The 27,386-nt window shown below is 45.9% G+C and overlaps 1 protein-coding gene across 1 annotated transcript in view; it reads right to left on the reverse strand.

Moving 5' to 3' along the window:
- APCDD1 (APC down-regulated 1) overlaps positions 1-19,914 on the reverse strand; it is a 39,010-nt gene extending 19,096 nt beyond the window's left edge. Inside the window, exons 1-3 of the mRNA XM_068147617.1 lie at positions 19,557-19,914; positions 7,824-8,007; positions 3,624-4,155 (exon numbers count right to left, since the gene is read on the reverse strand). Of these exons, the coding sequence (XP_068003718.1) occupies positions 3,624-4,155; positions 7,824-8,007; positions 19,557-19,614 (774 nt within the window). The 5' untranslated portion in view covers positions 19,615-19,914. The remainder of the gene's footprint in view (positions 1-3,623; positions 4,156-7,823; positions 8,008-19,556) is intronic.
- Positions 19,915-27,386: the final 7,472 nt, after the last annotated feature.

Consider the following 27,386-nt stretch of genomic DNA (forward strand, 5'->3'; position numbering starts at 1 on the left):
CTGGCCAGCAAATGTCAGAGCATGGCAAAAGCAGAAAGAAGGTTATTCTAGCACAGCTTAGGCTTCTTGTGATGTCCCAGACCACTGCAGCCTCATTCCTAAATAAAGCTCTAACTGGAATAAATGGTCATCACAGCCCTGCTCTGATCTTTCCCATTACTCTCTCAGATGATAAAAGAGCACAACGAGTTCTTTGTTTACAAAGTTGTATTGCTGAGGCAATCACATGTGAAATAAGCCTCCCAGTACTGCTGTTGTACACATTTCCTGTCATTTTTTTGAGCAGATATCTCCAAAAACATCTTCTGGCCTTCTGCAGAGGGAATGAATGCTGCCTTCAAGCCTTTCTGTCCCTGTAGGTATTTGCAAGTAAGGTGGGACTTTATGACCAAGTATCCAGTCCCTTGGAGTTGTCCAAATTGGAGACATCTTGCATAATGATGGTTGAGCAGTTCCCTCATCCTGCCCTTACCACCCATATGCTCCCTCATGCTGGCTAAAGAAGCTCCACATGCAACAATTTGAACATCTTGATAAACTCACAATGTCAACAGACATCTAAGATGTTTATCAGCAAGATGATATCACAGAATGTTAGGGGCTGGAAGGGACCTCAAAAGATCATCCAGTCCAATTCCCCTGCTAGAGCAGGATCACATAGAGCAGATCACACAGGAACACATCCAGGCAAGTCTTCAGTGTCTCCAGAGGGGGAGACTCTCAATACCCCTGGGCATCCTGTTCCAGTGTTCCGTTGTTCCATCACCCTCACAGTGAAAAAATTCCTACTCATGTTTCACAGAACTTCCTATGCCTCAACTTCCACCCATTGCTCCTCCTCCTGTCATTGGGCATCACCAAGAAGAACCTCACTCCCTCCTCTTGGCACTCACCCTTTACATCTTTATAAACATGAATGAGGTCACCCCTCAGTCTCCTCCCCTCCAAGCTACAGAGCCCTAGCTCTCTCAGTCTCTCCTCATGAGGAAGATGTTCCACTCCTTTGATCATCTTTGTGGCTCTGTGCTGGACTCTCTCAAGCAGTTCCCTGAGGTCCTTCTCGAACTGAGGGGCCCAGAACTGGACACAACATTTGAGATGCAGCCTCACCAGGGCAGATTAGAGAGGGAGGAGAACCTCTCTCAACCTACCCACCACAGCTGTTCTAACACACCCCCGGATGCCATTGGCCTTCTTGGCCACAAGAGCACATTGCTCTCAATATCTAGAGGACTGCTAAGATCAATCTCTTCAGTGACCTGTTCGTCAGCTCCACTCAGGAACTTCCATGCATTTATTTTACAGGAGGAGTTTGTTTGAGGTATGCTCTTATCTAAGAGAATTCATAAGGCCTTACAAGATGACTTATGAGATATATATATATACATATAGAAGCTCCCTGAGTTTATATGAACACTTGAGTTACAGTAATCTGTGAATTCACTCAGATTTGTAGCTCAGCATAAAGCTGTCAGGTTGTTGGGGTTTTTTTGGACAACCCTTTTGATTTACCATCCTATGGTGAAAATCACTGCAGAGACCTGGAGAAGGTCCAATTCTATTTGTTTCAAGTCCTGATCATGTGGCTCTGGCATTCCTAACATAGCCAGCAATCATTTGCTTTTAATTACCATTCATCTCAACCACAGAAGTAATGAATGTGGCTACCACATCCAACTTACAGGCTGTGTAAACTCTTGAGCTGGGTGGGACTTTCTTCTATATAGAGGCTGAGCTATAAATTTAACTCAAAATGTGAGCCCTCTTAGCTTATTTTAGGCAGGCTTTTATAAGTTTAAAACAAAAACAAACCAAAAAAAGGAAATGAAGAAAGCCTGAAATGAAAGATTTCACACAATGCACCTGATTCACTTCAGAGGCAATTTCCTGGCCTCCCCAACCTCCTGGTATGACTGTAGGAACCTTAAAAAAACAAGTTGATTTAAGGTTTCTATTTATTCAAGGTGTCCAGTTTCCAGAGGAGACTGTGACTTGTAGTTTTAAACTCAGTTTAGCATTTCAACTCATTTTCAGCTGGGTCCCTGTGGAGCAACAATTAGAAAAGGAAAAGAGTTCAAAGAAGAAGGGTTGTAACCTTTCAGTGGTATGTTTGCTTGGACTTTGAAGGACAAAAATAAAGCTGCTGCTATTCTTCCTATATCTGGCAAACACTGGGTCAGATGGATGGTTTGAGAACCTGTTGGCATAGAGAACTTCATAGCTAGGTGAACCAAAGGCATTTTCATGGCAGTTGATGCAAAGATTCATTTTTTAGGGGTATTTGTTTTTTTTTGTTATTGTGCTGGTTATCAGCAAGCCCAACATCTCTTGATGAAAAAGAAATCTCACATCAAATTTGAACAAGAGAAACCTAAACAACAAAAAAAAGGGGATCTGCCCTTCCTAAATCCATGCTGGCTGGGCCTGATCCCTTGGCCATCCTGTAAGTGCTGTGTGATTGCACTCAAGATGTGCACTTGCAGCCCAGAAAGCCAATCAGATCCTGGGCTGCATCAGGAGAAGTGTGGCCAGCAGGTCAAGGGAGGTGATTCTCCCACTCAGCTCTGGTGAGACCCCACCTGGAGTACTGCCTCCAGTTCTGGAGCCCCTATTACAAGAGGGATCTGGACATGCTGGAGGGTGTCCAGAGAAGGGCCATGAGGATGATCAGAGGGCTGGAGCACCTCTCCTATGGAGACAGACTGAAAGAGTTGGGGCTGTTCAGTCTGCAGAAGAGAAGGCTCTGAGGTGACCTAATTGTGCCCTTCCAGTATCTGAAGGAGGCCTACAGGAAGGCTGGGGAGGGACTTCTCAGGATCTCAGGTAGTGATAGAACTAGGGGGAATGGAATGAAGCTGGAGGTGGGGAGATTCAGACTGGACATGAGAAAGAAGTTCTTCACCATGAGAGTGGTGAGGCTCTGGAATGGGCTATCCAGGGAGGTGGTTGAGGCCCCATCCCTGGAGGTGTTTAAGCCCAGGCTGGATGAGGCTCTGGCCAGCCTGATATAGTGTGGGGTGTCCCTGCCCATGGCAGGGGGGTTGAAACTAGATGATTCTTGTGGTCCCTTCCAACCCTGACTGATTCTATGAAGATGACCTGTCCCATAATCTTGCCTGGCACTGAGGTCAGGCAAGGGAGTGGAATGCTGCCTTATGAGGCGAGGCAGAGAGCCCAGGGGCTGTTTAGTCTGGAGAAGAGAAGACTGAGAGGGGATTTAATAAATGTTTATAAATACCTGAGGGCTGGGGGTCAAGAGGGAGGGGACAGACTCTTCTCAGTTGCACCCTAAGATAGGACAAGGTGTAGTGGATATAAACTGCAGCACAGGAGGTTCCACCTCAACATGAGGAGGAAATTTTTCACTTTGAGGGTCACAGAGCACTGGAACAGGCTCCCCAGAGAGGTTGTAGAGTCTCATTCTCTGGAGGCTTTCAAGACCTATCTGAATGCATTCCTGTGTGACCTGTGCCAGATTCTATGGTCCTGCTCTGGCAGGGGGGTAGGACTCAATGATCTCCAGAGGTCCCTTCCAACCCTTAACATCCTGTGAATAACATGGGCTTTGTCACTGGTATCTTACTCAGAAATAAGATAAAGAAATCACACAGACACAGACTTACTTTGGCATTTTGAAGAGGAGGCTGGTAACTAGAGGGCCGATAGTACCTCCTCTGAGTAGCATCAGTGTGAATGTCTCCAAGAAACAGCTCCTCCACCAGGTGGTCTAAGTTGTGGTGCAGGTACTGCTTCTCCACACGGATCAGCTGGAGTTCGTGCATGGCAAAATTGAGAGCTTTGGTGCATTCGCGGCCATTATCTTCTCTCAGCAAATCGTAGCTCACATCCTGCTCCCAGGGACTGTCCTCTGGTACAAATCCAGGACACGTATGGTTCACCAGCTCACTTAATTTCTTGGCTATTGCTTCGTTGTGGCAGATGATCTGGATGCTGCGTAGCTGATAGTCAGCCTCGGTGCCCCCTCGGATGATCCAGGAGGCCTGGCGGAGCCGTATCTTGCCACGGATCACTAAGGTGTAGATGGGGCTGGTGCAGCGATTGCCACCATAATAAAACTGGTAGGCCTTAAAGGTGTTGTTGTGGTAGAACCTGTAGGATCTGGTGATGAACTCTGGGCCTGCTCTGACTTCACAGCTGTGGGAAAACAGAAAGTGACAGGAAGGACTTTTTAGCAAGGCCTCATTTCCTGTACCCCACAGGTGACAAGACTGAGCAGCGAGGGTCAGAATGACACTCACTGCCAATACAGCTTGGGAGAGGAGGTGACAGAAAGCAGCCTCGAGATAAAGGACTTGGAAGTTGCTGATAGGTGAGAAGCTGGACATGAGCAGGCAGCCCAGAAGGCCAGTGGCATCCTGGGTTGCATCAAAAGCAGTGTGGTCAGGAGACCCAAAGAGGTGCTTCTGCCACTTTGCTCTGGTGGAACCTCACCTGGAGTACTGCATCCAGCTCTGGAGTCCTCAACACAAGAAGGGCATGGACCTGATGGAGCTGGTCTAGAAGAGGGCTGTGCAAATGATCAGGGGGTTGGAGCTCCTCTGCTATGAGGAAGGATGAGGGAGCTGGGGTTGCTCAGCATGGAGAAGAGAAGGCTCTGGGGAAACCTAATTGCCACCTTCCAGTACCTGAGAGGGGCCTGCAAGAAGGCTGCAGGGGGTCTGTTTACAAAGGCCTGCAGTGACAGGATGAGGGGCAGTGGTTTGAAATTAGAAAAGAGTAGATGTGGATTGGATGTTAGGAAAAAGTTCTTTACAATGTGGGTGGCTGAGCACTCAAACAGGTTTCCCAGAGAGGTGGTTGAGGGCCCATCCCTGGGGATATTCAAGGTGAGGCTTGACAGGGCTCTGGTAGACCTGATCTAGTTGAGGATGCCCCGGCTCAGTGCAGGGAGCTCAGACTAGATGACCTTCAGAGGTTCCTTCCAACCCAGATGACTCTATGAAGCCTCCACCAGTACTTGCTTACTAATGTCCCTCTGGCATGAACAGGAGCAAATAGGAACCAGGCATCTGTAGGCTACCAGTTAACCAATGATTCCCTCTGCTGCTGTGCTGGGATTAGTATATTGCTTCATGGTAATCATATCTAAGGGCTTTATCTTCGTAGGCTTAAATAGTTTTGAGTCATGTTTTGCTTTATCTTTTTGTCTAGGGACCACCATGTGACTCAGTTCCTCTCACCCCCCCCCAAAAAAAAGAGCAGCAGCTTGTTAAATATCCATTCTTCCCTTTTGCATGGTAGATTTAGCAAAAGAGATGATATCACCAGAAAGTGAAATGTCAAACATCCAAAGAAAAGTGCAAACTGGGTTTTGTGATGCTGCAGAAGCTTCTCAGTGGAGCTCCACCAGCTCTGGCCTGCAGAGGACATATTGGTTTGTGTCATAGAATCATTCAGGTTGGAAAAGGCCCTTGAGATCATCAGGGCCAACCATCAACCCCATGATATCAAGTTCATCACTAAACCATCACTGGGAATCACATCTAAATGACCTTTAAACAGATCCAGGGATGGTGACTCCATCACCTCCCTGTGCAGCCTGTTCCAATACTTGACTCTTTCAGGGAAAGAATGTTTCCTAATGTCCTCAGTTCTTCCACTCAAATTTTCAACAGGGGTGGCAGTTAATGCCAAAACTCTATGTGGTGTGAATTTGGACCATTCAATATGTAGATTTTGGAGTATTTTTTGTGGGTTGTTTTGTTTGTTTGTTTTTCACAGAATCCCAGAATGTTAGGGGCTGGAAGAGGCCTCTGGAGATCATCTAGTCCAACCCCCCTGCCAGAGCAGGATTACATAGAGCAGGTCCCACAGGAACACATCCAGGCCAGTCTCCGTCCCAGAGAGGGAGACTCCACGATCCCCCTGAGCAGTCTGTTCCAGTGTTCCATCACTCTCACAATGAAAATATTTTTCCTCATGTTTCCATGGAACTTCCTATGCCTCAATTTGCACCCATTGCCTCTTGTCCTGTCATTGGACATCACCAAGAAGAGCCTGGCTCCATCCTCTCAGCACTCATTTATGTTTATAAACATGAATGAGGTCACCTCTCAGTCTCTGACTCTCCAAGCTACAGAGCCCCAGCTCCCTCAGTCTCTCCTCATAAGGAAGATGGTCCACTCCCTTCATCATCCTTGTAGCTCTACACTGGACTCTATCAAGCAGTTCCCTGAGGTCCTTCTTGAACTGAGGGGCCCAGAACTGGACACAGTATTTGAGATGTGGCCTCACCAGGGCCGAGTAGAGGGGGAGGAGAACCTCTCTTGTCCTTGCTGACCACAGCCCTCCTAATATACCCCAGGATGCCATTGGCCTTCTTGGCCACAAGAGCACACTGCTGGCTCCTGGTCAACCTTCCATCAACTAGGACCCCCAGGTCATTTTCCCTTTCAGCACTCTCCCCAGGTGAGCCCCCGACCTATACTGTGCCAGACTTTGTTGTTGTTTTGGTTTTGTTTCTTTTTTGGTTATGGTTTGTTTGTTTGGGGCCTTTTTGTTTGGTTGTTTGTTTTGTTTGTTTTGGTGGTGGAGTCACCATCATTGGAGGTGTTCAGAAGAAGACTTGGTAGGGTGCTTGGTTGCATGGTTTAGTTGATTAGGTGGTGTTGGATGATAGGTAGGACACGATGATCTTGAAGGTCTTTTCCAACCTGGTCTGGTCTATTCTATTCTATTCTATTCTATTCTATTCTATTCTATTCTATTCTATCCTGTCCTATCCTATCCTATCCTTTCTGAAGATGTGAATGGCAGTTAAATTCCACTTGCTATAGAAAGCCCCTTTGTACCTTCAAACTTGTCTCCTTTGTCACAGATATACTGCTTAAGGTAAATACTCTCCCTTCTCTCAAACACCTCCCTGAAGTGTTTCCTGCTCCAAGTCACTTTTAATAAGCATGTCAGTATTGCCTGCTGAGACAAAGAGGGCACAAATACTCTCTGAATTACAATTCATCATGCAGAGAGTGGGACAGAAATACTGCCTTTTCATGTCTTTCTTTTTGCTAATAAAACCTGTGCTAGACACAGGCTGTAAATACAAGGACCTATTCAATGGGTCTGATGCATGGAGTCAAAGACAGGACAACGTTCCGTTTGGATAAGCATCCATTCTGGCAACTTGTTGGGCTCCTTCCTATTTAGAGAGAGATTTAAAGATATCTCACAGCATGCTGTTTAAAATCCAGGCTATAAATTGATTCATCAAGACAGCTTTACAGCATGCTTTCTTAATGTACATACTGCTGCTCCTTCTCCTTTTATGCACAGATGTATAGAAAGCAGCTGGAATTCAGAGCATCACCATATTAAAGAAAACTATTTCCAGTACTGTTTAATGTGGGGAATATTCATTCTTACCTCTCTGCTTCACAGAATCGTAGAACCATTTTGGTTGGAAAAAACCATTACAATCATGGAATCCTAGAATGGTCTGGGTTGGAAGGGACCTCCAAAAGTCATCTAGTCCAACCTCCTCTGCAGTAAGCAGGAGCATCCTCAACTAGATTGGGCTGCCCAGAGCCCTGTCAAGCCTCATCCTGAATATCTTCAGGGAAGGTGCTTCAACCACCTCCCCAGGCAACCTGTTCCTGTGTTCCACTACCCTCATGGTAAAGAACTTGTTCCTAGCTAAATCTGCTCTTCTCTACTTTGAAACCACTGCCCCTCATCCTATCAATACAGGCCTTTGTAAACAGTATCTAACTCTACCAAGTTTGGTGCTAAACCAGTGTCCCTTAGAATCACACCTATGCTCTTCCACAGAGATTACTTGAGCATCTTGCTTTCTCTTTCCTTACCCAGTAGAGACCCAGTGACCCTCAATATTGGGAGGCATCTGCACAGTGATCCGGGCTCCATTGTGAAGGTGTTTCAGCATATGGTGACACTGTGACTCCTTGAAAGCCCTCCATGCACTCTTCTCCAAGGAACGAGGGTGGGACCTGCTGTCTGGGTGAAGAAGGGCAGAACCTTCTCCCAGCCCTGTAATAGAAAAAGATCAAATTATCATGAGACTCTGCTGCATAAGAAGGGTTTCCACACAGTAAAGAAGGTTATGAACATCTTGTACTGAATGACAGTTGTTTGTGTTGTTATGTGTCTGGCAAAGTTCAGCTTACATTTCTTTTCTCATCTGAAAAAAACAGTTATAGAACCATTTGGTTGGAAACGACCTTTAAGATATCAATTCCAACCATTAGCTTTCTCTATCAAGTCTGGTGCTAAGCCATGTCCCTCAGCACCACATCTCTGCATCTTTCAAACACCTCCAGGGATGGGGATTCAACCACTTCCCTGGGAAGCCTGTTCCAGTGTTTGAGAACCCTTTCAGTGAAGATGTTTCTTCTAACACTCAACCTAAACCTCCCCTGGTGCAACTTAAGGCTGTTTACTCTTGTCCTATTACTTGTTACTAGGGAGAAGAGACTAACCCTCAGCTTGCTACAGCTTCCTTTCAGGTAGTTGTAGAGCAAGAAGGTCTCCCCTCAGCCCTCTTGTTTCCATGTGAAACCACCTCAGATGCCTCAGCTGCTCCCCATAGACCTATTTTCTAGACCTTTCTCCAGCTTTGTTGTCCTTCTCTGGACCTGCTTCAGCGCCTCAATGTCTTTCTTCTAGCAGAATCTTTTCCACTCTGTCATCTCACCAATATCCATTCAATAAATTTGCTTCACAAAATGTGAGGGAGGGGAATCTGCTCCTCTATTCCACTCTGGTGAGACTCCACTTGCAGTGCTGGGTCCAGCTCTGGAGTCTTGTCACATGAAAGACATGGGCCTGCTGGAGCAGGTCCAGAGGAGACCATAAAAATGATCTGAGGGCTGGAACCCTTTTCTGTGAGAGCCAGCAGAGAGACCTGATGTTGTTCAGCCTGAACACAAGAAGGCTTCAGAGAGACCTTCATGTGGCCTTTCAGTACTTAATGGGACCTACAGAATAGACAAGAAGACTTTTTAACAGGGCCTGTTGTGACAGGACAAGGAGTGATGGTTTTAAACTGAAAGAGGGAGATTCAGACTAGAGAGGAGTAAGCAGTGTTTTATGCTGAGGGTGGTGAAACCCTGAGCCAGCTTTCCCAGAGAGGTGGTAGAAGCCCCATCCCTGGAACCATTCAAGGTCAGGTTGTTTGGGGCTCTGAACAACCTGCTCTAGTTGCAGATGTCCCTGCTGACTACATGTGAGTTGGACTTTAAATGTTCTTTCCAATCCAAACCAGTCTGTTATTCTATGAAATACACTCAGGAAAAGGGCTTGAACCAAAGTGTGGCATTTCCACACCCAGGAGCTGTGGCTCTGAACCTGAATTTTACAGGCATGTCCATATTCTCTGGTCAGGACAACGAAAAACATAGACCTTGAAACCTTCAGAAAGTTGCATCCAGATCTGGGCATAACCTTTGAGGTTTCAGCTCACCTCTAATTTGAACACTTCCATAATAAACTTGCAAATAGAGGCTACTCCTTAAATCCAAGGGAAAACAGACACTCCAAGCAGAGCCTCTGCACACAGGAAGCCTCTGTGATGACTGAGGTACTCAATTAAAGGCAGATTTGGGTATTTTTATTTTAAAAGGGAAGAAGAATTTCCAAAGCTGCTTTTATCTCCAGCACTCTGTAATTTTGGTTTCTAGTAAGGTATACATCCAACCCCCACCACCAGTGCTCTCTCTACAGATGCAGCTTCAGAAGGAATGTGTCTTCACCCTTTAAGGCACAGCCTGTTCTCAAGATATGCTGGAAAACATAGATCAAAAGAAAAATATACATCTAGAGGTTAGGGGGTCACAAACATGAACCTTACATAATGGGCTGGAGGAAATGGTATTACTTTACCAGAAGGAATTTAAGAAGCAGCAGGCTAGAAAGTTAATACGGAGTGAGGTGGAGGGCTGGTGGTGTGCTTAGGAAGTCAGGGTGGCTGTCTCAGGGGAGGGATGTCTCACTAATACATGCTTCCAGGAGCTGTGTCTGGGATTCACCCTCACCTTTTCTGGTGTGCTTTTGGCTGACCTGCTCAAGAACCTGTTGGGATTCACCTAGGAAACCTTCTCATGGCATTTCAGATCCTAAAGGAGGCTTCTAAGAAAGATGGGGACAATCATTGCAGCAGGGCCTGTTGTGACAGGAGAAGGGGTGATGCTTTTAGACTAAAAGAGGGAATGCAAAGAGTGCGGAGCACTGAATGATCTAAAGATACTGAGATCCATGAAAAACAACTTCACAGAGTCTTTACTGGAAAAATCTGGTAGCTTTGTTGCTGGTTACAAACAACTCTTCAGTGTGGGTGAGAATTTACAGCCTCACTTTCTAAAGGGTAATAAACAATAGAGAAGCTTTGATATTTGAGCATGTTGTCTGAGATGCCCTTAAAGGAACCTAACTTTCAAAGGGTCAATTCTTCTCCCTTTCTGCACACCAAGACTTTTCAGGTATTTCCACATTGTTGGCTAAATGTAGATCCAAACAACTCCTGTTTTGCTGCCAGAAATGTTAGGGCCATGGCAGGGTGATGCTGTGCTTTTGGAGAGGCAGGATAGGGTCACTGCTTTGTGTACAGCTCTGTGCTCTGTCTGCAGCCCACCTCACTTGGATCAGCACTTGACATTCTCAAAAACTCAAGCTTATTAGTTTATCTGAACCATGGAGAGTACAGAGCAGATATCACAGGGCCCTCACACCACCAGGAGAACAAGCTCAGACAGGTACAGGTGACCTTACTAGTGCTTTTATTTTTGTCATCACAAATCTTAGCTACCTCATCTACTTGAAAGATGTCGCTGCTCACTGCAGGGCAGGGGCTGGACTAAATGACCTTTAAAGAACCCTTCCAACCCAAATCATTCTATGATTCTATGAATCATAGTTAGGGAGTGAGAGCTTACCTTCTGACACCCTTCTTTAAGTCTCCACACACTAAAAAGCCCACTGTACTTCAGCACCTTGTTTTGAAACGGAGTGAATGCTCCTATCCAAGGGTGAAGAGCAGCTTTTGGGTCCTGCAGGGTAACCCTGTAGAAGCTGTAGCCACCACTACTAACTTTGAACAGAAACAACTCTGCTGGGATGCCTCCTTCAAACAAATTATCTCAGACTGAAAAAAGCCATTGAAAATTTCCATCCCTTTTCAAGGCTGTTAAGAGTTTGAAATCTGCTGTCAGGATGAGGCTTTGAAATGGTTCAAGTGACTAATTCCAAGGCATGTTTATTATACCACTGGCTTTTAAGCAATTGTATTTTGCCCAGCTCATGTCATATGATGCATGAATACAGATGCACTTTAAAAAAAAATTGAAAGATTTATTCATTTAAACATACTTGGGCACTGCATTTCTCCAAGCAAAAATTCCTCAGCGGGAGGATACCATCTTGTATGTGCAGATATCAAAGGAGAAAATGCAGTAACCACATGATACGTTCCCAATTATTCCCTGGAGGAAATAATGAAAAGATGAGGGCTTTGAGAAGGAGTCAGACTTGATGTGGTATTATACAGTCGTCTTCTCTTTGATATAGCTCAACAGCAACTGGGGCCCAGCTCTCCCTGACACATGGGTGTAGTTCTGTTAGCAGCTTGCAAATGATGAACTGTATCACTGGATGGAAGAAAGATTGGAATTGATGGCCTCAGATCTGTACCTGCGAGAGGTACAGTTCAACAGAGGTTTAGGTTGGACATCAGGGAAAAATGTTCTTCACAAAAGGGTTGTCGAGGCCTGGAACAGACTGACCAGGGTAGCAGTGGAATCATCATCAATGAAGGGATTGAACAGACATGTAGCTGTGGGACTGAGGGACATCATTTAATGGTGGGCTTGGCAGTGCTGGGTTACCAGAACCACAGAATGGTAGGAGTTGGAAGGGGTTCCCGGAGAGCATGTAGTCTAACTCCTCTGCTAAAGCACAGCCACATAAAGCAGGTTGCACAGGATCCTGTCCAGTCAGGCTTGGAATCTCCCCAGTGAAGGAGACTCCACAACCTTTCTGGGCAGCCTGCTCCAGTGCTCTGTCACCATCAAAGGAAAGAAATCTTTCCTGGGTTGGACTCAATGATGTTAAAGGTCTATTCCAACCTAAATGATCCTGTGATTCTGTGAGGTTATTTCTTTGTGACTCCGTCCACCCAGCTGTGGCAAATATGGGCAAAACCAGGTTTAGGTAATCAAGGCAGGCATAGGCATATAGTGAAGGCTGCAGAGGCAGAGGAAGGGCTGTAAACACTGATATGCAGCATCACATAAGACCAGAATATGAGTTACAGTGTAAAATTAAACAGCAATGATGGGAACTTTACCTACATTTGTGTTGCTGGGGCAAGGAAATAATTTAGCACAGGCTTCTTCCTTACCAAGTAATCATCTCAATGCCTTTGTGTTTACTGACATATGGCTGCACATATGACTACCATAAAAAGGAGACATAACTTCCCCTTGTCCCATCTGAAGATCAAAGACTAAGGCTGGTGATATGCTTCCCACGCAGGGCTGTAAACTGAACACAATCTTCCTGTGCTTTTCCTTCCTTTTTTTGATTCCACCAGGTGTTCAGAGGCAGCACACTGTCCCCCTGCTCCACCCTGGCAGTGCACAATGAGGTGCCCAGGCAGATGGTGGAGTTTCCATCTCTGGAGTCATTCAAAACCCACCTAAATGCTGTCCTGAGCAACCTGCTCTAGGTGAACCTGCTCTGTCAGTGGGGGTGGACTAGATGTTCTCCAGAGATCCCTTCCAACCTCTATCATTCTATGATTCTGTATGTTCCCTCCTGCAGGGATGATGTCATTGAGTTTGGACTTCATCATCCTAAAGTTCTCTTCCAACCATAATGATTCTATGATTCTGATTTAAAAAGATCTATTTGACCATGTTAACTGGGATGTTGCTGATAGGCTCAAGGTTGAAATGTGCTCTCATGAAGCTGGGAAAAGAACTTGATGGCTCTGCAAACATTCACTTTGGAGCCTAGACACAGTTGCAGCATAGTTGGAGCCACTACTTTCATTCAAGGAGATCCAAGTCTGCTGTTCTCTACAGCAGAAACAGATGGTATGTTTCAATACCTCTGAGACACCCCATGTAAGTATCTTGGACTCGGAGAGTATCTTAGACTTGCTCTGACTGACTTTTGAGTTTTTCTGTTAGGAAGGGATATGGCCCACTAGCAAAGACAAAAAAAATTCAAAAAATCCACCCTGTTATTACTCAGAAGTGTGACAGATGTCAAACAAGTCCCAGTCTTCACATGACAGATGTCAAACAAGTCCCACTCTTCACATGAGACTCCTAGCAGTAATTCTGTGACGCTTTGGGGTGGTGTTCACATTAGATACATCACCACCAAAGGTCATAGGATTGGCTTCTTATGCAAAGGAATGAGTTCAAAAGGAAAAGGAAAATTCCATCTGAAATGCCATCTAGAAAAACAAAGCAAACCAAATTGATTTTCTGATGAGTTCATATCCAGCTTCTCTTTCATGACCTAACTGATCCAACAGTATAGATCACAGCTTTAGCATCAAACTAATTGAAAATGGTATGAGAGGTGCTACATCTGGCTGGGGATCCCAGCCCAGGTCCTCACGGATCACACTTCACAGGAGCACACACAACATCCATCTGGGTGGGAAAGTGGAGGTCAGCACAGCTGCCACTACAGACAAAGGACCTGAGGCTCTCAGGTTTACCTATAAACCTGCATTTGGTGTAGGAACAACCATTCAAGATAAAAATAATTGTTAAGATAGGCTACTTTCAAGTGCTCCAAAGATTTCTGCACATAGCTGCAAGTAAAATACAAATCTTGAAAGGGCAATCTGTTGGCAGCCTGGTACTTCAGTGTTTCAAAGGTGGCTGTGGCAAAGCTCTCTGCCAACACACCTACAAAAACCCCAAACCAAAACAAACAACAAAAAACCAAAACAAAGGCAAGATGCTAAAATAAAACCTGCAAGTTGGCTGCATATCAGCCAGCAGTGTGTCCAGGTGGCCAAAAAGCCAACAGCAGCCCGGCTTGGATCAGCAATAGTGTGACCAGCAGGAGTAGGGAGGGATCATCCCCCTGTACTCAGCACTGGTGTGGCCATACCTTGAGCAGTGTGATCAGTTTTGAATCCCTCACTACAAGGAAGACATGGAGCTGCTGAGGAGTGTCCAAAGAGCACCAACGAAGCTGGTAAAGGGTCTAGAGCACAGGTCTTGTGAGGAGGGGCTGAGGGAACTGGGGTTGTTTAGCCTGAAGAAAAGGGGGCTGAGGGGAGACTTTCATACTCTCTACAATTACCTGAAAAGAGGCTGTAGCCATGTTGAGGTCAGTCTCTTTTTCCAAGTAACAAGGGATAGGCAAGAGGAAAAGGCTTCAAGTAGTGCCAGGGAAGGTTTAGGTTGGATATTAGGGAAAATTTCTCCCCTGAAAAAATTGCCAAGCCCTGGAACAGGCATCAGAGGGATGCTCCAGTCACATTGTCATCTTTGTTGCCTCCATTGGACCCTCTCCAGCAGTTCCTTGTCTCTCTTGAACTTGGGAGCCCAGAATGGACACAGTAGTCCAGATGTAGCCTCACTAGGGCAAAGCAGAGGGGGAAAAGAATCTCCCTCGACCTGCTGGCCACAATCTCTCAAAGCACCCCAAGATACTATTGTCTTTCTTGGCCACAAGGGCACATTGATAGCTCATCATGAGCTTTTCCACCAGGACTCTCAGGTCCTTCTCCACAGAGCTGCTTTCCAGCAGATCACCTTTTGCCAAATGGGAGAATAAATGCTACCTAAAAGTAGGATTCCAACCTGGATTTAGACTGAGGTTGCTCAGCAGGAACCACATCATTTTTTTTTTCATTCATTTGTATAACAAAAAGCACAGAAGAGCACAAATTTATGATGAAGAAAACCAAACCTTGACTGATTGCACAAGTTCAAAATACAGTCTGGTGGAAACACTTTAACCATTTGTGCTTTATTTCTGCTGCAAACTCTTTGCAAGTCAGGACTTGCCCGAAACTTGAAAAACCTTGGAGCAGATAAAGAGTAATTGGCTGGATTAAGTTTATAGCTCTCCTTATCTGGGCAGTTGCCCTGCACAATTAAATAAATAGACGTTTGGATTGCCCTCTTTCTTGATGTGGGATAGTGTAAGATAATGCCCATGACAGGCTTTGAGCTACAGCTCGAGCTTACGTAATTGCCACGGAGAATATAATGTCCTGTTACCAAGCCACAGGCTGTGTTTACCACTGTTTTCCCTGCACTTGAAACTTCAAAGAGTCCTTGCAGGATTGGGACCTAAATTAGCTACTACAAACAAAAAGGTTGGGAAAGGAAAGCTGGGTTTATGGCCCTGGAAGCAGACAGGACAATGATTTCCTTTCACATGGATCTGTTGCCTTACTTGTGCACACAGACTTTCCAGGTCCAGCTTTCAAAGAGAGAGTGGAACATCCTGAAGAGAGATCTAAAGTATGCTTAGATGGGGCAGCTAAAAAGAAATTTCTCCAAGGAGTTTGGTCCAGTATTGAGATCCTCTGTTATCCTATAGCTTGGTCCTTACTCAATGCCTCATCTTTGAAGAGGTCGGAGAACCAGGTCCCAAGCAGTTACATAACCAATAACATCTGCTAAGTTGAAGTTCAGGATGATGGCTGTTACCCATGTAAGGTGAAATGCTACTGCCCAGAGCATGGGCTTCTTTATGGAGTGTGGCCAGCAGGTCAAGGGAGGGGATTGGTGAGGCTTCAGCTCTGGTGAGACTGACTCGCTGGGTCCAGCTTTGGGGTTCTCAGTACAGGGAAAGACATGGACCTGTTGGAGCAGTTCTAGAGGAGACCACAAAAACTATGCGAGGGCTGGAACCTGTCTGCTATGAAAAAACATTTCAGTTAGTTTGGGTAGCTCAGCCTGGAGAAGAGAAGGCTCCAGCAAGACCTTATTGTGGCCAATAGGAAAGATGGGGACAGACTTTTTAGCAGGACCTGTTGTGTCAGGACAAGGGATGATGGTTTTAAACTAAAAGGGGGAAATTTAGACTAGAGAGAAGGAAGACATTTTTCACAGTGAGGGTGGTGGAATCCTGGTACAGGTTGCCCAGAGAGGTGGTAGATGCCTCATCCCTGAAGGTGATGTTGGACAGGGTTCTGGGCAACATGATTTTGTTGCAGATGTCCTTCCTCACTGCAAGGGGATTGATCTTCAAAGTTCCCTTCCCTCCCCTCCCAAAACATTCTATGATTCTTTGAGCCTATGTTTGATGAAGACCCAAAGGGTTAAAAATCATCTCCCTTCAGGGCAGCAGGAACTCTGCCACTTGGTGCAGCACTGGCCTGTAAGTTCAGTTCAATGTCAATGGTAGTTTGATCTTGCTCTCTTTGAAGGAAACATCTGCTCACTATCAGAGACATCTGCCACAGCTTGCAGACCTCTGCCCCGTACACCCACACTTTGGCACCAGGATTGATTCAGGTGGAACTGCCACCAGTGGTGACAGGACTTGTGTCTGAGTAAAGACAATGTCGAACCAGCATCGCTACATACAATCCCACCCTCCATCAGCCCCCTCTTTCCCTTTTTATTGTCTTCCTGAGGACAACAAAGAGAGAAAGAAGGGGCTGAGGGATCAGATCACTTACTGATGGAACAGATCACTGAGGGATCAGATCACTTACTGACAGAATTTACTGAGGGAACAGATCACTCACCCCTTGAGCGTGGGGCACGATATTTGTCCATTTTATGAATCTGAGTGTTTTTAGACCCTGATACATTTACTTCTTATTTTCCTGGCCAAGTTTTGAAAGAAATCACTTCTCAGTAACTAATTCGAGCAATACTGCCAGAGAACTTTTAAAAGTATAAACAGTTTTGCTCTGAAAAGCCCAGTCCTGTCTTCCTCACCTTCATTAGTCCTATTTGTTGTTCAACAAATTGGTTTAGAGTTTATAACTCATTACACAATCAGAAATAAGCTAAACCTTCTTCTTAGCATCTGTATATAAAGTTTATATCAGCAGAAGAAATTAGCTAAATCTGTTTTGAGTCCACTTGAACGCAGCTTTTATTAACAAGGTTTTCTGGAGCTGAATGATCTTAGCATTTGACATCTGAAACTTCTGTGGCTTTTTGTCTAAGCAAAGAAAACAGTGATAATGGACAACTTCCAGCTGCAAACCCTTCAGGTTTTGTTGGTTTGGCGTTTGGGTTTTCTTTTTTTTCGGTAACAGGTTTAATTTTGATTAATGAAGACAAGTTTTCAGCCAAACTTCAATTCAGTTATCTGAAAGCAGGCATTTCCTAACGCAATGAAAGCAGAAGCTTTTGCCTTACAGGGCATTTTAACTTGTGTTTTAAAGCTTTAAGCCCTAAAAATCCTCAACCATCCACCCACATACCCTCGGTTTTAACCCTTTAATTGCTGCATGCAATAGAAATGTAAAAAGAAAACACGATGTGCTGTAAAGAGACTTAACACTGTGATCCCATGGGATTGCTGATTGTTCTTACAAATCACTGATTCAGGCCAGCTGCTGACCAAAGGATGTTCCGATTGACTCCATGGCACAGAAGGAAGAGCTCTAAGCCAAGTTAAAGCTAAGGGAGTAACTACATTCAGGCTACGTTGCAGTGCATGATATGCCCCTGATCTCACTTTAAAGTTTGTAAGAGGGCAGTAGTTTCCCAGCACTTGCAGCTCAGATCCAATCTGTGCACTGCAATGCCTCTGTACATGCAAGGCACTGAGTTACATCTATCTGCAACAACTTAGCTTTATGTTATTTGGTGATATATAGCTGCAGATGGAACAAATAGATGACTTTCCTCCTTCACCCTCTTTTGGCAGCTGCTGTTTTGATCTGATCCCTGGCCCTGATCTGTTTCCTGCTCCAGCCAGGGTTCAGCTCTGCTCTGTAATTCCAAGCAGATGAGCCGGGGACTCCAACCCTGTAATTACACCTCCTCTCTTTACCCTCTAACTTCAAACCTCCCATTTCGACTTTTACATCTCAGATCACAGAGCTTTAAAGAACACCTCTGGCGTCCTGGCAGGTCTGGCTCAGTTAAACACATTGTGACCCTCTCCGGATTTCATAGCTGAGCTTGTGAGAAGGGTACAAAACCCCCTCCCAAAGACCAGGGTCTCCTGCTCTTTCATTACTCAAAACAAAGTACACAATCAGAAGTCCATGCTCTTTATTAATTAAACACCCTCTGTGTGCTTAGAACTTGTACAAACACAGAGTTTTCCCTGCCACACAAAACCAACCCCCGAAGAAGCTCTGAACTCCCAGCTCACAGATCTCACACTGAAGCCATGCAGCTCCCTTGCACTGTAAAGAAAAATTCCTCTTTTCACAAATGAGACTGGGGTCCTGAGAAACTTCACTGAAGAGGGCTGGATGCTACAAAGCACTTCAGAATTAGGAGCCCTCCTCTGAAACAGTGCTGTAAGCAAGCAGGTTGAATCATTCTTTCAGAACTGTATCTCACCCAGAGCTTTCAAATCTGGCTGCCAAATGTTGGACATACCTAAGCAGTTCATTAAATAACCTCCTTTTTCAGAAGTTGCTCTTGAAGAACATTGACTTTCTGAAAAGATGGGTTATCTGCTTAAGTGTCTAAATATAGATTTACAAGCTGAACTTGTAAATTTAAGTTTAAGTGCGCTGGGTTTTTCCTACTGAAGCTCTGCCTACTGTGCACTTTCAGAGAAGCACCAATCTAGAGCTAAGCTGAGAGAGTGTCAAAGCAAGACTGTGTAACACCAAGGACCTCTGCACTCTGCAGCAGGGCATTTTGGATTGGGTACAACACCTGGTGCAGGCACGCTTTGCCGCTGATACCTTCCCAGTAACACCTCCACGGCAAAACCCGCCTCATTGCCCACGGGTGCGCCGTGGCTCCTTGCAGGACCTCGGCTAAGCAAACTGGAGTTTGGTAGGGTCATTCCTTCATCCAGAGTTGAGTAAAGTATCTTTGTGTGAGGTGCCCGAACTGGCTGCTCTATCCAAGTAGCTACAGGAGTGCAAGACGCTTTAAGATTCAGCTGGACAGGTGACGGGCCATCATATCTAGACCTCTTCCATGAAAGGCTGGAGCAGAGTAGAACACTAGACACTTCAAGATTCAGCTGGACAGGGCGCTGGGTCATCTTTCCCAAGAAAGGTTGGACCAGATGATCCCTGAGGTCCCTTCGAACCTGGTACCCTGTGATTCTATGAACATAGAAAGCTGCCGCCGCAAACTTTGGAGTTGGGTACTTTCTGCCTGACTGCATCCACTCCACGCCGCGCCCCACACGGTGAGCAGGGGGTTTGTGAAGGGGTGCAGCTAACGAAGGGATTCAGGCAGATAGAACAAGATCTCTGCCCGCTTCGGCATCCGTACGGCTCTTCCCTCTGCCATAACCCCCAAGCCCTGGTAGTCGGGACATACCGCATCCACCCTCAGCCCTCTCCTCACCACCGAGGAGGCTATGAGTTGCCCTCAAAAGTCACCCAGCGAGGCAGGAACACTACAGAGCAGCCCACCCGGCCCCTTCCCCGCACTCACCATGCAACAGCAGGGCTGGGAACAGGTATCTCATCAGGCTGCTGTACGGGGCGGACATTTCTCCGCCTCACAGAGCTCCTTCCCCGGCTCCTTCGCTCTGGCCGCCGCCGCCACTTCCCGCCGCGCCGCCCGCGCCTCAGCGCCGCCGCGGGCAGCCCACGGCCCGGCGCTGGGGAGCAGGCGGCTGGCGGGGGCCGGGGACCGATGGGCACTCTCCGGGGGCCTGTCCCCGCTCCTCGGGGCTCCCGCCTCGCACTCCGCCCCGCTCCGGCTCTGTCACTCCCTGACAGTGTCCGCGCCGCTGCTCTGTCCCTCGCTGTCTCCGCGGAGCGCAGCGGCGGCTCCGCTTCATATTTCTCCTTGAAGCAGGAGGAGGAGGAGGGGTCGGGAGGTGGGGACTCGTCCCGGGGCGGGGAATGGGGGGTGGCCCCCGTAGGACACCGCTCCCACGGCGGTGGAAGGGGGGCCCGGGGCCCGGCGGGACCCTCGGCGGGGTTGGAGGGGGCGGGGGACAGCGAGCACCGAGTTCTGGAGGGGGGAGCTGGACAGCCCCCCGTGTTCAGTGCGACCCGGAGGTGGGTGGGATGCTATTGCGACGGGACAGCTGTTGACGACTTTAAACTAAAAGACGGAGATTTAAGCTAGAGAGAAAGGACTAGCTAGAGAGAAAGGGTGGTAAACACTGGAACAGGTTGCCCAGAGAGGTGGTAGGAGCCCCGTCCCTGGAGACATTCCAAGTCAGGTTGCTTGGTGCTCTGAGTAACCTGATCTAGTTGAAGATGTCCCCGCTCACTGAACGGGAGTTGTGAACTGGATAACCTTTAAAGGTCCCTTCCAACCAAACCCAGCCTATGATTCTATAACTTAAAAACAACTTATTTGCAGGTTTCCCACCATTCATCTGAGCATCCGACCCGTTGGGTTGGGAGTTGCATTCCTGTGGCTTAGTTGTCTCAAGCCCCTAAAGCCCCCACAGTGGGTAGAAGAGATTCAGTAGAAATGACTGTCCAAGCCTCTCCAAAACATGATGATTTAGATGTTTACAGAGATCTGACTTAAAATCGCTGTTTTCTGATCCAGGGGATTGGAAGCACGGGAGGGGGCTCTGAGCAACCTGATCTAGTTGAAGACATCCCTGCTCACTGCAGGGGGGTTGGGCTAGTTGACCTTTAAAGGTCCCTTCCAACCCAAAACATTCTATGGTTCCATGTTTCTGTGATTCTGTGTGCCTGTGGGGGGCTGGAGGAGGCGTGGGAAAGCATGTGGAGATGGTCAGTTCTCTCTCAGCTTCAGGGAGAGTGGCTCCTGATGCCTGAATCCCACATCCCAATGGGTGCAAAATGAATCCTCACCACTGCACCCATAAACTGGAAAGAAGGTTGGCATGTGGCCTTGCCTTGAAAACAAACCTTTCTGTGGTTGTGGCTTTCCATGTAAATCAGATATCTTAAAAGCTAAAAATAGATGTCAATTTTGCCTTCTTTGGAGCTGCTCTCCTGCACATTTTCCCTCATATCTGTTGCTGATTAGTTTTGCTTTTTAGTAGGGCCTGGTCATGCAAACATGCATGAACTTAATATTGTAGATGTGAGTGACTTGTGTGCCTGTGTTTAGGCACAAAGCTTTTGTTTGCAATGTCCTTGGACGGTGCCATCGTATTTTCTGGTTTTTGCTTGGACTTGTGGGCTCAGCTGCAGGGCCTCATGGCAAAGAATGTGTATCAAATTGGAGGAAATTTTGAGAAAATCAGCAGCACTGACTTTTGAACAGCTTAACTGAGCTGAAGTGTTTACACACTGCATGCTTGAAAAGAAATATAAACAATGATGATTCCTTCCAACTCCCTTGAGAAGGAAGAATAAATTTAATCTTCCTCACTTATATAGGGAGGAAACTGAGATAGAAACAAGTGGTGAGTCAGAATTAGAGCTTCAGCACCCTGGCTTCTCAGGGTTATGCTTGTGGCTTCACACAAATGATTTTCGAGCCAGAAAGGATGGTTTCCAGAGCACTTGGTGGCGGTCTGTCCAAGCCTGTAGCTGTCCTCTGTATCCTCTCAGTGGCCTGGAGAGAGATGTGCCGAGAAAAGCAACAGCCTTCAAGAAACAGGTGTCCCTCCACATGAGCAAGTAACACTGGTTAAGGCTGAAAAAATATCCTTACCCAAAGTTGCTTGCTCATCTTCCACCCAATCCTGTGGGTGCCACAGAAGTGGGTGTGAAGGGAGGTGATTCCTGCCCTAGACACAGCACATTTGGACAAATGGGGAAGCCTTGTGTGTCCACTTGACTGTTTCCATGACTAATTGAGGGAAAAATGTCAGAACTTGCACATGAGTCAGGACAATCCCCAGTATCAATACAGGCCATGGGATGAAAGGATTGAGAGCCGCTCTGTGGAGAAGGTACTAGTGGGTGTAAAGCAGGACATGAGCCAACAATGTGCACTCAGCCCAGAAAGCCAACTGTATCCTCAGCTGCATCAAAAGGAGCATGGTCAGAAGGTAGTTTTGGGTTGAAAGGGACCTTCAAAGATCATCTAGTCATACCTCCCTGCACTGAGCAAGGGCATCTGCAACTAGAGCATATTGCTCAGAGCTCCATCCAACCTGACCTGGAATGTTTTCAGGGATGGGGCATCTACCACCTCTCCGAGCAACCGTGTGTCTGTTCCATCACTCTCAGTGTGAAAAATGTTTTCCTTCTCTCTAGTCTTAACCTTCCCTCTTTTAGTTTAAAATTGTTTAGAAGGGGCAACATCCAAAAGGAGAGGCTTTTTTTTCTAGACACACCTGTAGCCAGGTTGAGCAAGAAAATTATCTGCAGAAAGCGGTGACAGAGGGTAGTCTGCATAAAGTAGTTTATCCTAAAAGTCAATGCTCCCAGAATGTCACTGTTTCTTCTTTTGGGAAGTGACAACACCCCCCCACCCCCATGCCAGCACCATTAACAGCTTTTCCTAAGAGTAAAGGGCAGTGACTTTATTGTTCCATTGGCCAACTTGGTAAATGAGGCTTCACTTGTGATTTGCTATCAGCACAGCTTCAGGGTGAAATCAATATTCAATGGGTTCAGACACGGGAGAACTTTCCCAAAACCAATGCAGGTTTTGTGTTTCCTTGTCGTTTAAATTTTGGGTTATTTTAAGGATGTGCTTTTGGGTTTTGTTTGTTTGTGTTGTCTTGTTTTTCAGAATCATGCACGATTAATTTTTATTGGTGTTTATTTTTTTTTAAACAAGGTATCAAATCACAGAATCATTTGGGTTGGAAGAGATCTTTAAGATCATCAGCTGCAACTGTTATAAGCCCAGTCCTACTTGTTTCATTACTGTGCCTCAGTTCAGAGTGGGCTCTAATGGGAAGCAGTGACAACTAACAGCTCTCTGCGCTTTGATCTAAGCAGCATGTCACATCAGCACTCATTAAAAACTGTATTAACCAACCCAACCACGACTTTTTGAACTTGAGCTCCTAGGGCAGAGGATATACCTAATTTAGGTGTAATGTAAAATAATTTATAAAGGCACCTCTCAGCCATAATCTCAGAAGTATTATGGGGGTTAAAACCTTTCGAAAAGGAAGTCGTCAGCAGAAGTATGCACAGCAAGGAGCCTTTTGGCCGATGGGAAATGAGTTTTGTGGCTGGGGCCCTCTACAAAAAGTATTAAAATAGGAAGAAAATGAACTTGTTGGACTTGTTGTGTGACACTTCAAAGATCCAGGCGTATCAGCATTGCACTTGTCTAGCTGAAGTGCCGGCGGGTTGGCTGGCTGCCAGTGCCAATCTAGTGGTGAAAGATATGTAAAAGAGGGAGAGGGTGGGAAAGAATGGAGGCAGCAAGTGTGTGGGACACCTTATGCTCTGGAGAAGAATGGGATGGGGCAGTGCTCTTTGACTCAGTAAAGCTTTGGCAGCGCCACAACGATGAGTTGCTAATGGTTGCATTGTGTTTTTTAAAAGACAGTATGTGCTCTTGAGTAAGTCAAAGGAGAGGGACCTAAAGATTTATTGCGAAGGAGTGGAGTGACTAACTCACAAAGAATCAAACGTCAGATTTCCATTTGTGAATTGCCTATGACAAAGTCATCAAAATAAGTGAAGATTTTGAGAGTTTTCCTACATGCCCTGGTTGAGTTGGAATCCGCAAGGTGAGGCCTGGAGTCTGTCTGATACAGAGAGATGTGCAGTACCTATAGTATCATAGTATCAGTCAGGGTTGGAAGGGACCACAAGGATCATCTAGTTCCAACCCCCCTGCCATGGGCAGGGACACCCCACACTAGATCAGGCTGGCCAGAGCCTCAGAGGCTCTGAGAGGTTAGAGCCTCACTATTGAACTTCTTTTGACTTCAGCTCTTTGCAGGTAAGTTAAACTGTACAAATGGCAATTGGTTGGTTTCTCCATTCAATTTGGGCTGAAAATGCTGTAATTTATGGGGTATAGCAGGGTTTATCAGTCCCTGCCTCTATCACTTTTATACTTTATAATAAGGTGTTTAAGCTGCTGGGGTTTAGTCTTATTCTTTGTTTTAAAAAATAACAGAAAGAGCCTTTAGCAAAATATTCTTGATGCTCAGCTCCCAAATTGAGCAGAATATTTCACCTTTGCCTAGCAGTTCCATAATGAAGCCAATGGAGTTTTATTATTATTTTATGGGACACTAGGTTTAGTTTTCTCAAGCATGTACCTGTGGTAATGCTCCCTTGCAAACTGTGGCTGTGAGATAGCTCTGGTTACCACAGAGGTCTATCTTTTATTACTCTTTCTTCTTCTAACATATTCCTTGTTTCAGTAGATAACAGCTCTGAGAAGTCCATTTTGCAAACAAAGTTATTTTAGTCATCTAAGGCACAACACACAGGTTGGAAGTCTGCTACCCAGTAACAAACACAGAAAATACAGACCAAACATAGTAACACACAACCTGATCTAGTTGAAGATGTCCTTGCTCACTTCAGGGGTATTAAACTAGATGACCTTTAAAGGTCCCTTCCAACCCAAACCATTCTATGACTCCATGATAAAAATGAAATTCTTGTGGCCATTTTCCAGATAGGTTCTTTTCTCTCTGTGTTTTTCAGCTACAGGCAGAGACATGCAGGCACACACATAGAGCCCATCTGCTAGACTAAACTTGCTGGTTTCTCAAAAGCAGAATAAAAATGTAGCAGCAATAAGCTGAAGTTGCTTTTTCAGTTTTCCTAGAGGAATTTGAAAAGTAGGTGGGAATAAAGGTATAAAGCAACACAAAGAGTAGACCCTGTGGAGTGTGGGCCCTCCCAGACAAAGAAATCAAAGAGAGATGTAAAGAACTCAAACAAAGCAAATGGCTTTCCATAAAATAAATTCTCTCCTTGATCCTCCGCTTGTTTCTGCTGTTTAAAACATACTTGTGATTTGATTGCTTGGAGCCAAAGAGGAACTTCTCTGTGTAGATTTATTTTACTGTGAGCACAGAGAATGTCATGGTGGTGTTGCAGCAACCAGAATTTCAGGGCTGGGTCCATCTCCCAGTGAGCATGTTGGGGGTCTTCTTCTTGACTGGAGAGGGACACAGTAGGCCCTGGATGAGGCTGCTGAAAACACCAACTGGAAGAGTGAGCGCTTGTACACTGACAGCGTTCATCTGGAAGCAGGACAAACAGAGGCCAAAGTTATTTAGAATCATAGAATCATCCAGCATGTGAGCAGCCACTCTAACCTTCACCAGAGCTGTTGACTTCATTCATTCATGGCACTCAAATATCATGAAGATGCCTTCCAGGTTGTTCTGGGCCCCTCAGTTTGCTCTGGGCCCCTCAGTTTAAGAAGGACATTGAAACACTTGAATGTGTCCAGAGAAGGGCAACAAGGCTGGGGAGAGGCCTTGAGCACAAGACCTATGAGGAGAGGCTGAGGGAGCTGGGATTGTTTAGCCTGGAGAAGAAGAGGCTCAGGGGTGACCTCATTGCCCTCTACAACTACCTGAAAGGTGGTTGTAGCCAGGAAGGGGTTGGCCTCTTCTCCCAGGCAACCAGCACCAGAACAAGGGGACACAGTCTCAAGCTGCGCCAGGGGAGGTTTAGACTCGAGGTGAGGAGGAAGTTCTTCACCAAGCAAGTCATTCGTCATTGGAATGTGCTGCCCAGGGAGGTGGTTGAGTCATTGACCCTGGAGGCGTTCAAGAGGAGATTGGACGTGGCACTTGGTGCCATGGTCTAGTCATGGGGTCTATGTTGATAGGTTGGGCTCGATGATCCTCGAGGTCCTTTCCAACTTAAGTGATACTGTGATACTGTGATACTGTGAAATGTTGTTTTATGCTGCAGTGATGTCATGACTTAATAAATATAAACCACCCTGCACAGCCAAGCCAGCAGACTGAAAATGTGTCCCAAAAATGCCTTTCATATATTTTCTTGCTCTGTGGTGCTGTGCACCCAGTTGGAGTAATGTCTTTTTCCATCTCTGAAGACAAAGAAAACTCCTGGAAAAATTTAAACACATGAACAGCATTGCTCATTGCTGCTTCTATTTCCTCTGTTAAATGAAACTTTGTTTTTCAGTAATTTCTTAGAGAAAACGTAAGTTATGGAAATTTTTAATAAACTATCCAAAGAAGCAGGTTTCATTTGCAAACTGGAAAATGGGTTAGCATGACCTGCCAAGCTTGTGTGAGAGCCTCAAGTAGCAGTTCATGCACCTGGGAGCTACTGTCTTAGTTTCTTTAGTTTCTTATTTTGCTCCTTCAGGGCCAATGCTTCTCCGAGTTAATAACATCCTTGGGGAAATAGATTCATAGATTCATAGAATGGTTTGGGTTGGAAGGGACCTACAAGATCATCTAGTTCCAACCCCCCTGCCATGGGCAGGGACACCTTCCCCTAGATCAGGTTGCTCAAGGCCTCATCCAACCTGGCCCTGAACACCTCCAGGGAGGGGGCATCCACAACCTCCCTGGGCAACCTGTTCCAGAGTCTCACCACTCCCATTGTAAAAAATTCCTTCCTCATCTTCAGTCTAAATCTGCCCTCCGCAAACTTCAATCTATTCCCTCTTATCCTATCACTGCAAGCCATTAGAAAAAGTCCCTCCCCAGCTTTCTTGTTCCCATCTTAGCATCTCCATTTTAAGAAACAAGCCAGTCCCCACCTTTCAAAAAACAAATATCAGCCTTAACTTTCAAGACTAATTAATTTTTGATATGAGCAAAGTGAAATTACGCCAGGATGTGGCTCAGTTGGTAGCACATAAGACCCTTAATGGGAAGGTCGCGAGTTCAAGCCTGCAGTGGGCAGCAGTGTCCTCCCTACTCTAGTCATGAGGTCTGTGGTGACAGGTTGGACTCGATGATCTTTGAGGTCTCTTCCAACCTTAGTGATAACTGAATACTGAATACTGAAATTATGCTCCTGAAGAAGTAAAAAGGATGAGATTGTCATACCTTGTAGAGCACTAGTCTTCTTTCCACTTGGCAAGCTTGTGCAGCAGGGGACAGACAAAGAGTGGTAAATGGAACCTATTTCAGGTAGCCCTGTTGAAGGAGATGCTTCTCAGAAAGGAAAGAAGGAAGCTCTTCTGCCCATAACTTACCTGAGTGGTCAGCTGGACCAAGCAGACTTTGAGGGAGAAGATGGGAAATTTCTTTTCATTTTTTTTTCAGTGTTGGTGTTTGGTGGTGAGTCTTTTGTAACACATCTTAGACACAAATGGCCAAGCACAAGATGAAAGCATGACCCCATCTCAAACTTTTTGTAGTGGCCCTTTGGCCAGCTCAAGCTTAGTCTTGTTCTCCTGCTACGGTTGGTTATTTCTCAGAGTGATATTACAGCAGCCACTTTCAATCTT

Source organism: Melanerpes formicivorus, unplaced genomic scaffold, assembly GCF_026170545.1.
Source record: "Melanerpes formicivorus ecotype bairdi unplaced genomic scaffold, bMelFor1.0.p_v2 SCAF_15, whole genome shotgun sequence".
NCBI classification, from domain to species: Eukaryota; Metazoa; Chordata; class Aves; order Piciformes; family Picidae; genus Melanerpes; species Melanerpes formicivorus.